Raw genomic sequence first — 12,512 nt, forward strand, 5'->3', positions numbered from 1 at the left:
GAGGAAGTTCACACAAGCTAGAAGAGGTTGCAGAAGTTTTCCTTTACTTGAACCTACTAGGAAGTGCAAGATTCCACTCACACCTCTCTTCTCCTGTTGCCACTGAGTTAACACGAGTATAAACTATTTTTGTGCTTTGAACTCATTTTGAGGCAACTGAAGAAATCTGAAGACAAAGAGGGAAAGTTGGAGAAAAAGAAAGAATCTGGAACATTTTAAAAGCAGCTGGAAAAGTGGGGCAGCTGTGGATTAATTGGGACTGTCCCTGTGAAATGGGATACATGGACATTATGTATAACCCCTGGAATATCTAACTCACATATTATTATTATTATTATTATTATTATTATTATTATTATTTACCCTTATTTATAAAGCACTGTAAATTTACACAGCGCTGTACATACAGAGTAAGCATACAAACAACTGATGTCTACGTGAAAAAAACAGATGAAATTGTATCTACTTTTGCCAAACCTGATATAGGAGTATTTATCACTAAAGATACTCACACCAAGTCTCATAAAGGACTTCAGAATTCTTTAGAAGACCCAATTGTGGGTCATCACCTCATAGACAAACAAGGCTAGCTCCCATCATCAATTACTTGAACCCTATTTTTAGGCACTTTTTCTGAATTGAACAGAGAGTGCTGATGATGTGTATTCCACCGTAGCCTCATCCATATCCACCTTCCTGTGTTGATTAAGAAGGTCTGAAATGAGATTGTCCCAGCAACATCAAAGATTCATCTGTTTGTGAGTAGAATAGAAAAATGTATTTTGATGGTCACATTAGAGAAATTATTTTTATTTTTCTATTCTTTGGTGAATATAATCTAGATTATTCTGTAATTTATAACTTCTTCTAAATGTGTTTGAAGTACCTTTCATGTCAGAAATATCCTTTTGTTAATGTAGATTTCTTACTTAGAATAAAGCCTTCCTTTAAAAGACTTTTTCTCTTTCATACTCTTTTCATATACCTTCACTCATATTTTGTGTGTGTGTGTGAGAGAGAGAGAGAGAGAGTGAGTGAGAGAGAGAGAGAGAGAGAGCCAAATGGCAAGTGCAAGGCAAGATTCCCTCAGCAATATCCCATTGAATTAATAGTAAAGGTGGGTTCAAATCAGTGGATGGTGGCAATGTAGATGACTTCTCAGAGTCTCATCCTACTCAGGAATGGGAACCCTGTTGGCTGGACAGAGCTGTTATCTTCATTTACATGAAAATGGTTCCAACATTCCATACAGCAGGGAACCATACCTTAACATTAGGGAAGTGAAGATTTTCATCAATATGGGCAGCCAGGTATAGAGCATACAGGGTGGAGTGCACATCCCTGGCTCTTCTTCCTTTTTGTTTTTGTTTTTACCCAATGAATGCCTGAATATAGCTTTGGTCATACTTAGATTCTGGTAAAATATGCCTTATTCTTGTTGAGGTAAGAACAACAAGGAACCAGTTTTCCAGAGCATAAAGGGACTAATTCCAGGGAGCACATTAAGGAATGAATTGCATTCTAACCAAAGTAGGATTATGATCAGCTTCCCTTTTCTGTCTCCCTACTTTCTTGGTGTATTTCCCTTCAAGGAGCAGGATGTGTTTTATTACAAATAAAGGGTGCTTTCTCTACTCATATAGTCCAGACTCCTCACTGTCAGATACATCAAGTTCTAAGCAAGTACTCTCTCCAGAGGCATTCCTAAGACTTGAGGCAGCAAAGGCTCAGAGACCAAAATGTACTTCATACTTAAACTACTTCATATATTATATTTGGATATAACTGATTACAGATTGGTGGGATACACATAAAAATGTGAATGTATGCACAAATATGGGAAATTACATAAGTTATCAAATTTACTTTTGCACTAGTGCATTGTCAAGATCTGCAGTGCTTCAGTGGGAATTCCTTCTCCTGGCTTCATATTCTATGTACCAATGGGATCACTTGTTGGTAGAGAAAATCTTCAATTACATGCCAGGTTTTAAACACCATCATAGCGAAGCATTTGAAGCCTGGCGAGGGTATGGGAAGGAAGAGTGAAGAGTCAGTCCCATTCAGCTTTCTGATGTCTACATTTAAAGTCTATGTCACCTTCAGTCTGGGTAACTGATGCCAGATGACATTTGCCCTCTGTGCTTACAGAGCTCTACTTACTGGACTGTTCCTTGTTCCTCATCTTCCTGCTGCCATTATTACTACCTCTTTTGAAACCAAGCAAGAACTTCAAAAGCCTGGAAAGGTATAGCCACATTCAAAGAAAATAAAGGAAAAATCAGATACCCCATTGCACATGCCATAATATTTTCTACAAAATGGAAATTAAAGAGTGTTTTATTCTTGCATTATGAAAATCAAATGCTTGGCTGCCTGTTTTTAGACATAAGTCCTCAAGTAATTCATTTATTGCACTAGCAAAACAACAACAACAACAACAACAACTGACTCACTTCACAAAAATGTGTATCTAGTATTGCTCTTCCCAAGATACCACTTGAACTCCCTCCCACCTTGACCTTGTTTACATGTTCAAGGTGCAATTCAATGCTTTTGAAAGTCTTGAATTAAAAGGGTCTCCTGTTTCATCTCTTATTCACCAAACAGTAGTGTATAGGACTTCGTAATGACTCCTTGTATTAAGCAAAAGAGTGATTTGAAATATCCTATGCCAAAAAACTAAACCCAGGCTAAAAACCCTAAAAAGGTGGGGGGGGGATCTTGGAATACAAATAGGTTGTCCCTGAATATGGAAGGAAGTCTAGAACCTACTCCTGGAAAAGGTCTCTCTTTGTAATCCTGATGACCTTATAAAGCAGGGGTGAGGAACCTCTCAAAGTGCAAGACACACACACACACTTGTTAGACCTCAGAAATCTGTACAGCATCTCATTTTCAAAAAAGTGAAAAGGCAACATCTTTCCTTCTGGGGTTCATGGTGCACAATTCTGGTATATTTCCCCTTCTCATGTGACTTAAAGCTGGAAGGGACTGTTCCCCCCTCCAAAACTAAAAATGACTGAAAGTCATGCTGGTTTTTTTGGGGGGGAACCCTCCCCATCCCCCCCAAAGGCAAAAACAGCAAAAAAAAATGCTCCCTGTACAAACTACAGAAGGTGAGTGGCCTTTCTGAATACAGAGGGAGAGGGGACTACTTTTGGGCCCACTTTGACTGACCCTATTGGTAAAAAAAAAAAAATCCATCTGTGTTGCCAGTAGGAAAATACCATTTCTTAGAAGCAATGGGCTTAAATTGAATTGTCACTTTCAATGGAATACAATAGAGTTCACATTATTCATTATCATGCATTATCATGCAAGCTACAGGAAAAGAGATTCCACCTCATCATTAGGAAGAACTTCCTGACAGTAAGGGCTGTTCGACAGTGGAACACACTCCCTCGGAGTGTAGTGGAGTCTCCTTCCTTGGAGGTCTTTAAGCAGAGGCTAGATGGCCATCTGCTGGGGATGCTTTGATTTGGATTTCCTGCATGGCAGGGGGTTGGACTGGATGGCCCTAGTGGTCTCTTCCAACTCTATGATTCTATGATTCTATGCATATGAAATACATCTGTCAATCTTGGGGTTTTTTTCCTACCAAATTTTTGTAGCCCAGGTCAGTTGCCTAATGTAGCCCAGGTACCATACACTGAATATACAAATACAACATTACATCAGTAGATTGGGGGGGGGGGGGGGTAATAATGAAACTCCCTAAGTGGCCATTACCACTGCACAAAAATCCAGTCAAAGTAAACCAATTAATACAAAAAATTTAAGGCATTGAAAAAGTGTATGTATACTGACAGAATTAATAATTTAGAGATGGTTACTTAGAATTCTTTGACAGAGGGTAAAGTACAAGCCCTAGGATTCCATACGATGTTGCCATGGCATTTAAAGTGGAATTAAAGGACTATAATTGTATAGTTCGACAGGGGATGAAAATTATATGGCCCTCCAGATCTTACTGAAGTGACTGCACTTTGTAGTATCCTTCATCAGTAACCATGATGGTGGAGTGCTAGGAATTGCAGTCCAATAACATCTGGAGGGCCACGTAGGTCCCATCACTGCCTTGAGAAACAAGCAGTGAGAATAAAAATTATTAAAATGTTGCATTTTATTTCTTAATAATAGCATGGTACAGACCGCCAAGTGACGTACCAGCGCCGGTATTAGGGTTAGGGTGCACGCACTATGTACACGCTCCCTAACCCTAATACGTGCCGGTGGTGCAATAATGGCAGCACCTTGTGTACATGGGTGCCACCATTATGATGTCACGCAAGCATCGCATCCAAACAGTGTGGCGCGAGCATGAGAAGGAGCTCTGAAACACAGCTCCTTTTGGAAGCACGCCTCATTCCCGCAGCCCACAAACAGCTGCGGGAACAACGCCAGGGAGAAAGGGGCCAAGTGGCCCCTTTCTCCCATGGCCCTGGCTCCCAGGATGTCCGGGGCATGAAGCCCCAAGGACACCCCTTTTCCAGGCTACAGAGAAGCGGTATTTTGCCGCTTCTCTGTGGCTTGGAAAAGTGCCGGATTGGGGCCTCTGGGCTGCCGGTATGGCTGCCCTGGCCCCAATCCTCCATGGAAAGTGGCAGCTGCGGACCACCCCTTTTCCGCTGTCTGTACTGGGCCAAAGTTACATTATTATTATTATTATTATTATTATTATTATTATTATTATTATATTAGAATATTTATTTCTATACAGCCTTTTCCCCCAGATCAGGACTAAATTTGTCCACCAATCTTTGATGGGGTCACACTTCCCCTGAAGGATGAAGTTCGCAGTTTGGGAGTACTTCTGGATCTGTCTCTACATTTGTCATCTCAAGTGGATGCGACAGCCAGATGTGTTTGGTACCAACCTCGGTTGATATGTCAACTGCGACCCTACCTCAACCGAAAGGACCTGGAAGCTGTAGTACACGCTCTGGTAATCTCTCGTCTCAACTTCTGCAATGCGCTCTACATGGGGCTACCCTTGTATCAAGTTCAGAAGCTTCAACTAGTGCAAAATGCAGCAGCTGGGTTGGTCACTAGCTCTTCAAGACTTGACCATATAACCCCCATTTTGAAAGATCTACACTGGCTCCTAATTAGCTTCCGGGCACAGTACAAGAGGTTGGTCATTACCTTTAAAGCCCTACATGGCTTGGATCCGCGTTACTTACGGGAACGCATCTCCCTATACAATCCGCCCCGCACTCTTAGAACAAGTGGGAAGAATTTGTTGGAGATACCATCATCCAAACATGTTTCTACTTCCCTAAAGGCATTTAGCATACCTGCCCCCAGACTTTGGAATGGACTCCCAGAGGAGACCCGCCTTATTACATCTTTAGAAATCTTTAAGAAGGCGGTAAAGACAGAACTCTTCCGCCGTGCTTATCCTCCTGACCTCCTATGAAGATTACCAGTATGGAACGAGACCAGCTGACCCCTTGATTGATTGATGCTACTGTTTTTAGATTCTTTTTATGTTTTTATGTTTTTATTTTTCACTGTGGTTTTAATGGTGCTGTAATTTTAATCTTGTAATTTTAACCTTGCTGTGATCCCGCTTCGATCCATTGGGAGAGGCGGGAAGATAGAAATAAAAATTATTATTATTATTATTATTATTATTATTATTATTATTATTATTATTATAAACTGGCTGACAACAATTTAAAAAGGTATTGGTAAAGTCCACAAAATATAAAAGCTAAAGCAAGATTAAACAAAATTAAACTTTTGGCAAACTCCATGAATCATCCAGAAATCTACCAGTAGGTCTCAATCTACCTTCCTTCTCTGTGTATGTGTGTGTGCCTTCAAGTAATCTCTCAATGTATGGTGACTTCATGATTGTCATAGGGTTTTCTTAGGCAAGGAATACTCAGAGGTGGTTTTGTCAGTTTCTTCCTCTGAAATATAACCTGCAGCAACTGGTATTCATTGGCAGTCTCCCATACAAGTACTAAGCAGGGCTGACCGTGTTTAGCTTCCAAGATCAGATGAGATCTGATGCCTTTAGGGTATTTAGTTTTTGTTTTCCAAATGACAGTGGAGAGGTATTATTAAATATGGTTTGAAAGAAAAGAATATACAGGAGGCAAGCAGAGAAATCTGGTAGGCTAAGGTGCTTTGCAAATACAGGACCTAAAGGGGAAAAAGAGAATAAACATTTGCTATGCCCCCCAACCATTCACACAGATTTTTCACACCTATTTGCCTTACTATAAGCTGAGTTGCCCTGGCAACCACCAGACTGTTATAACTGTAAAGTTGCAGAGATACAGAGGCCTTTCATAAAGCATTGTAAACATCAGCATCTCAAGTATGTAATGCATTGACACATTTCACGGCACTACTGAATAGTGTCTTTGATAATTTTTTTGTCCTTCACCCACATGTATTTCCTGTGTAGGCAGGAAAGACATCTTCTAAATGAGGTGAATTTCTAATTGCAAATATGGCTATCTGCCACTTAGATAGCATAATATCCCAAAGTGGAATGCATCCTCCCTTGAACAAATGATTGGTGAGGATGTATGAAAAAGAGGGAAGTACTTATAAAAAATCAAAACAACCCTTCTTCCTTACAGACATATAGTCTAAGGATAATTAAATAAATTTTAGAAAATAATTTCAGGTTAGTTTCCCATCAGCTGCTTGCCCTGACTTGCTAAGCTAAAGATTATACAGTATTATGAATTTAATTGTGTTCTCCTTAATTTCTGCTGCACAAAAGATACTAAAAACAATGCAAAGTTAACTATAGGGACCATCCTTCCCTTTAAATTTCACAGGCAGATTGTTGCACTAGAAAATATTACAAAACATTGTAAATGGGGAACCACGTGTTGCGTTTTATACAGGATGTCCCATACTTGGGGTCCTGAAACCCAGGCAATACATGACATCCTAAAGGCTACATTCCTTGTTTTGTTGAAAGTGGGCATCAACTTTCACAGGACTGACCCTTAAGCACTTGGCACACAAGTCAGGTCTTACATACCAAGTGCTGGAGGTTAGCCTAGTGGCCTTACAGCTATCATGGCACCACTCTTCTTCCTCCTTTCCAGGTTAGCTGGGCAAAGCAGTCCCAAACTCTGTATTTTTGGAACTAGTGATGGCAGGCAGAAGGGGCTAGCTGAACTTACAACATATTGACTTCTGAGCATTAAATATGTAGCAATCAGGCCTTATGTACCAAATGCTAGGGGTTCACCTGCTGGCATCACAGTTGATTTTGTACTACTCTTCCTCCTCCTCTAGTGTCTGGGAAAACAGTCCCAATTTTTGTATTTTTTAAAATTTTGTGATGAGAGGAAGAAATCTTTGCATTTGGTATGCAGCAAACCTATATACCAAATGCTGTAGGGGAGTCTGTCAATTCAAGGAAGGAAAAATAGAAGAAGAATCAGGCCTAGGTAGTATTGTTCACAAACACTAAATTCAAATGAGTCCAAGCTGTTCTTGTCTCCTTTACTGAAGCAGTGGTGCCCTTTAACCTTAGCTACTAGCATTGGGGGCAGGGGGGGGGGGAAGCTGGTATCCGGACCATCTGTGTATCAAGAAAAAACTACTTTAGCAAAATCATCATCTTGAGAATATTTTTTCTCTTTTCATTTTTATGAAAAATCTCTTTTGATACAAAATTTAGGACAGCCTTTTGCTTCAAGATTGCATTTCAGCTGAAGATGAAGAGAATCAATTGTTTCCTTGGAACCACAATGCAGATAAAACTGAAAAGCTGTTGTGATGGAAGACAAGTCTTTTGGAGCACTAAATGAACCCACTGTGCTACCATCAAGAGGCTTCTGTTTTCCACTGTTCAAAAAGCTTTTGAATGTGTGTAACTGTTATCTAGGTTGCAACTGATCTGTTTTTCTTCTGTTTCGGTGTCCTTTTCCTTGCACATTTATTTGTGAGATAATCTCATAATATCCTTGCTCTATCCTTCACTTCTACCATTACTCATTTTTATGATTATATAATATTTATTTATTAATAGCTGTAGAAACCCTAAGAGAAAGTCCCTGTGAAAGAGTTAAACTGGGTTATGATCACGGGGATATACAAATGACAAATGAAGTTAGCCATGTTGGTTCATAATGGGGAGAAAGATACAAAGTAAAATCACAGTGTCAGCATCAAGTTTTTCAGTTCTTAAGAACATCTGGCTAGGTATTTTACTCTCTTAACTATCCAGGAAGGACTGGGGATGCAATTCTTTGCTAATTTTCTTCTCAAAGGAAGCAATGAGTAATTTTAAACACTTACTCCTCACTACAAAAAGACTTCAAAAATATGCAGATTTCAAAGATTATTTGCAGTTCAAGACTTATGTGCAAATTCATACATGGCATTTTTGTGCACAAAACTAAAACTAGCTGATAGCAATTTAAAAGGGTATTGCTAAAATCCACAAAATATAAACGCTAAAGCAAGATTAAACAAAATTATGTGCAGAAAATAATATTTCTTTGCATAAGTATTATTTTCTACATAGAAAATGCTATTTTCAGAACATAAAAGTGCATTTAAATGTTGTGTAGAATAAATCTCAAATTGTACAAATTCTTATCAGTCAAGGATTCTTCTCATCAGGATTTCTTAACTTGAGAAACACATTTTCAATATATATATATTTCCAAATAGTATTCCCATTCCTAGGAGGAACTGCCATAAGAGTAACTGTGCAGACACAACTGAATTAGCCATGGCTGTGGGAAGGGTTTTTTATTACTATATTTTTGCTTCCAAGGAGAAGCATTTTCTGCCTAAGATGCCACAAATACCAAGCTTGCATTAAATTTGTCTCCATCCTCACTGGAGGTATGCCTTTACTCTTCAAGGTCAGACAGCAAAATGTCTTTGGCCTGCTGTGCTCCCTAAAGGTAAGACATATTGCAGGATGAGGCCTGAAATCTCTTCATTATACAATATCTTCCTCTCTCACTGTTCTTCTTGTAGTCTCTACCAAAGGACTGATCAGCCCATATCTGTTTCGTTTTAATTAACAGATTAAATAGAACAATACAATTGACTTTTCCCAACTGTGATGGTTTGTTTTGCCCCCCTCTTCCCTGGGTGGATGGCAAAAAACGCAGACCATCACACCCCATATTATTCAGCGGTGGTGACATGCACAGACACATGCATGCACCACCATTGAATGATATGGGTTATAGCGATCTGTGGCCAGTCAAAGTCACAGTTTGCCAGCCCACCGATACAAAGTGTATAGCAAAAGGTACTGACCTACTAGGGAATATAGAAACACTGAACATGCTGGAATGCCTGGTAGCTTGGGAAACAAAGAAAACTACTACAGAGGCACATACCCAGATCAGCCAATTATTGCTATCCCTTGCACCCTAGTGGGGTTTTTACAGAAACTTGATCTCTGCTTCAAAGCATTCAGAAAAGCAAGTGGTAATGTTCTCTGCCCTTTCAAAATTACATATATAAAGGAGGATGTTGGGTTAAATTACTTCTCCCCAAAAAAATTTTTCATGAGAAAAAAGATTTATTGATATGGAGCAGCATTTTGTCAAATGATTCACTACTTTAAACTCATAGTTTTAGAACTGTCCTATGCAGTTCTTATTGATCTGCAGCATGAACTTTTATCCACTACTTTTTGTTTAATGGAACATATTCCCCAGTAAGTGTGCATTAAACTATTTCTACATGGACTACAAGACAAATGAAGGGGTACGAGAACAAATTAAGCTGAAACTTTTACTAGAAGCATAGATAACTAAACTGACACTATCACAGTTTGGGGAATATCATGAGACATTGTGACTTACTGGGCAAGATAATAAACAAGAAGGCAGTAGGAAAAGTGGAAGAGTACATACAGTTGGATTGATTCAATCAAGGAAACCATGGCCCTGAGTTTGCAAGACCTGAGCAAGGCAACTGATAACCATAGATCTTGGTAGTCTCTCATTCATAAGGTTGACTTAAGGTCCAAAAAAGACAGGCCAAAAAGTGCAGCTTCCAGCTGCTTTGGAAGAGTGGTGTGCGAATGATGCCCCCCCCCCCCCCCCCCGATGCAGCAGCATCCCTGGTGAGTGGGCGGGGCTTTGTGGTGGAGCCAAATGGGCCCTTTCCCAACTGCCTGTCCTGTGTGGCTTTACTTCAGAGTAAAACAGTGCGGGGCAGGGATGGGGGTAATGGATTCTCATAGGACAGGGATGGGGTGCCAGGCCCTATCCTTCCAGCTGCATGTTGTGGCACATGGCAGAGAGGTGGGGGTGCTCGCCAGATGTCAATCCTTCTGTGGTGTCACTCCCTTTCAATGGTGTCAACTGGTGTGGTCCACATGCCCCACACTCCCCTAGTGACACTACTGCCCCGATACGTCTGGAGTTTGCTCTGAGACCTCGTAAGGCAGCCCAAGGCTTTTGGCAAAAGGAGAAGCTGAAAGCTGCTCCTTGCCAGTGGCCCATTTGGAACAGTGGCAACAGCCAGCTTTCTGAGTGAGATGTCTGGTTGATGTGGTCCCTGGCTGATCAGGGCTAGAGCGGCCAGAGGCTGCTCCAAGCTGCTGGTCTGCTTCGCCCCATATTTCCAAGTTGATGTTGGCAGATAACAACTAATTAATATTTATTTTATGTTTAAATAAATAAAAGTTGTCATTGTTCTAAAACCAAAGCAAGCAAGCTGCATAATAATAATTTTGCTTTTCGAAGAAATTACCATGATCTTGGCATAGATTTAATTCTGCTGACACTTTAATACAGCTTAATGCAAACCGTAATATGTAAGAACTGATACATACCCAAACCTTCCGACTCAAACAGACAAGTATCATCCACTCCCACATCTCTGCACCAGGATAAGAAATTAGCAGTATTGTCCCGTGCAAAAAAAGATCCAGATGGTGCATTGGCTTTACAGGGGATTTTTCTCACTGGCATCATCTGTAATATAAACAAATCTGATTTTAAATACATATGGGATGGTTAATTTCTTGGACAATGGTAACACTTTTGCTATTCACACTGTCTAAGAATATATGAGTATTCGGATCCAATTGCTCTATGCAGACTTCCATTCTCACAACATAAAGAGTTCTTACTTGACTTTTATTCCAAAACTCCCAAACATCTTTACTCCCAAAGCTTACTGAAGGGCTGGAGATTAACATATATTTGTTTCATTATGCCTAAACACTAGCAAATTCTGCATTTTTTATGCAGTACTAACATTTAGATACAGCAACAAAACAAAATAAAAATTGAAAAGCACATGTACATACAGAAATAGGGTGATAGTGCTCTATACAATGAATTTTTTCACATCCCTGAGTAAGTGAGACTAAATATAAGAGTTATATTATGTAGCTTGGCAATTCTGGTGATTTATTGAGTATGTATTTCTGTTCTGGAGCTGTACATTAAATTTAAGATTTTATTTCAGCCAAGCACCAGGAAGCACAGATGATGTCTGCAGAAGCATGCAGCTGTATGTCCAGATGCAGATTGCTTGTGGGGGAAGGAAGGCATAAACATTCCCTACTCATTCTTGGAAACATCACAAAACTCTGAGGAAGAAGAAAATCCAAATATCATGGGGCTGAGAATGTTTCATCTCACTGTTGCTACTGGCAAAGTAATTAGAGCTGACTTGCCATCCCAACTGAAAGGATCACTTGTAGTGACACTATTGTTTGGAAAACAGAGAGGGTGCTGCTGGAGGTACATCAGGCTAAACAAATTCAGGCCACAATGTTAACAAACCACATGACAAGCCATTGTATGTGAAGTGCCACATTGCAACATGGCTGTGTTCCCCTTCCCTCTATCCACATATTTTGCCACTTTGTCACCAGCAAGCCAGATGGTAGACACACCATACAGTGACAGCCAAACCACATAAGTTACTCATTGCTTGGAGCAGCCATACAGAAGTTGGAACAAGTGTGTACCAGATGACAGCAGCATCGTGAGAAATAATTTTTCCAAGTGTTTTTAATTTTTATTTTTCATAATGTTTACAAACAAACAAATTTGAGGTAAGTGGAATGTAAATATGAAGAATATTAATTTAAGCATTATTAATCTGATTTTGTTTTTAATAGGCTGGAAGAGGAAGATGAGTTCCAGCTCATCATAATCCACTGACGCATTTCATGTGTTTCAGTGAGAACCACAATCTGAGAATCATCCTCAGAAGATGTCCCTCCAGAAGTATATATTAATCAAAGATTCTGTTTTTAAAACAAAACAATACTAGGATATATTTCATGAGCAAAATCCCCCAGTGTCACTCATCCTGTAGGTAACAGTAGAACCACAATATCAAACGGCCACATCAGCCCATAAAGTGAAAGGGGTGGCTGATTTGGTCTGGTGTCTCTTTGTTGGTGCTAGTCATTCATCAGCCTCTAGTCTTTTCCGAGTTACCTCTGGATCATGACAACCACAGAATTAATTTCTGGACAGCTTATTTTGGAAAACCAGGAAAGGCCATTCTATCTCCATACTCCAATGATG

The 12,512-nt window shown here is 39.8% G+C and overlaps 1 protein-coding gene across 3 annotated transcripts in view; it reads right to left on the reverse strand.

The window, feature by feature from the left end:
• GAS2 (growth arrest specific 2) overlaps positions 1-12,512 on the reverse strand; it is a 156,535-nt gene that overhangs the window by 69,912 nt on the left and 74,111 nt on the right. For all 3 annotated transcript variants that reach the window (XM_089521345.1, XM_089521343.1, XM_089521344.1), the window contains one exon: positions 10,796-10,937. In XM_089521345.1, the coding sequence (XP_089377471.1) occupies positions 10,796-10,937 (142 nt within the window). The remainder of the gene's footprint in view (positions 1-10,795; positions 10,938-12,512) is intronic.

The sequence above is a fragment of the Sceloporus occidentalis genome, unplaced genomic scaffold, assembly GCF_023333645.1.
Source record: "Sceloporus occidentalis isolate IW3139 unplaced genomic scaffold, rSceOcc1.0.p SCAF_4, whole genome shotgun sequence".
Lineage (NCBI taxonomy): Eukaryota > Metazoa > Chordata > Lepidosauria > Squamata > Phrynosomatidae > Sceloporus > Sceloporus occidentalis.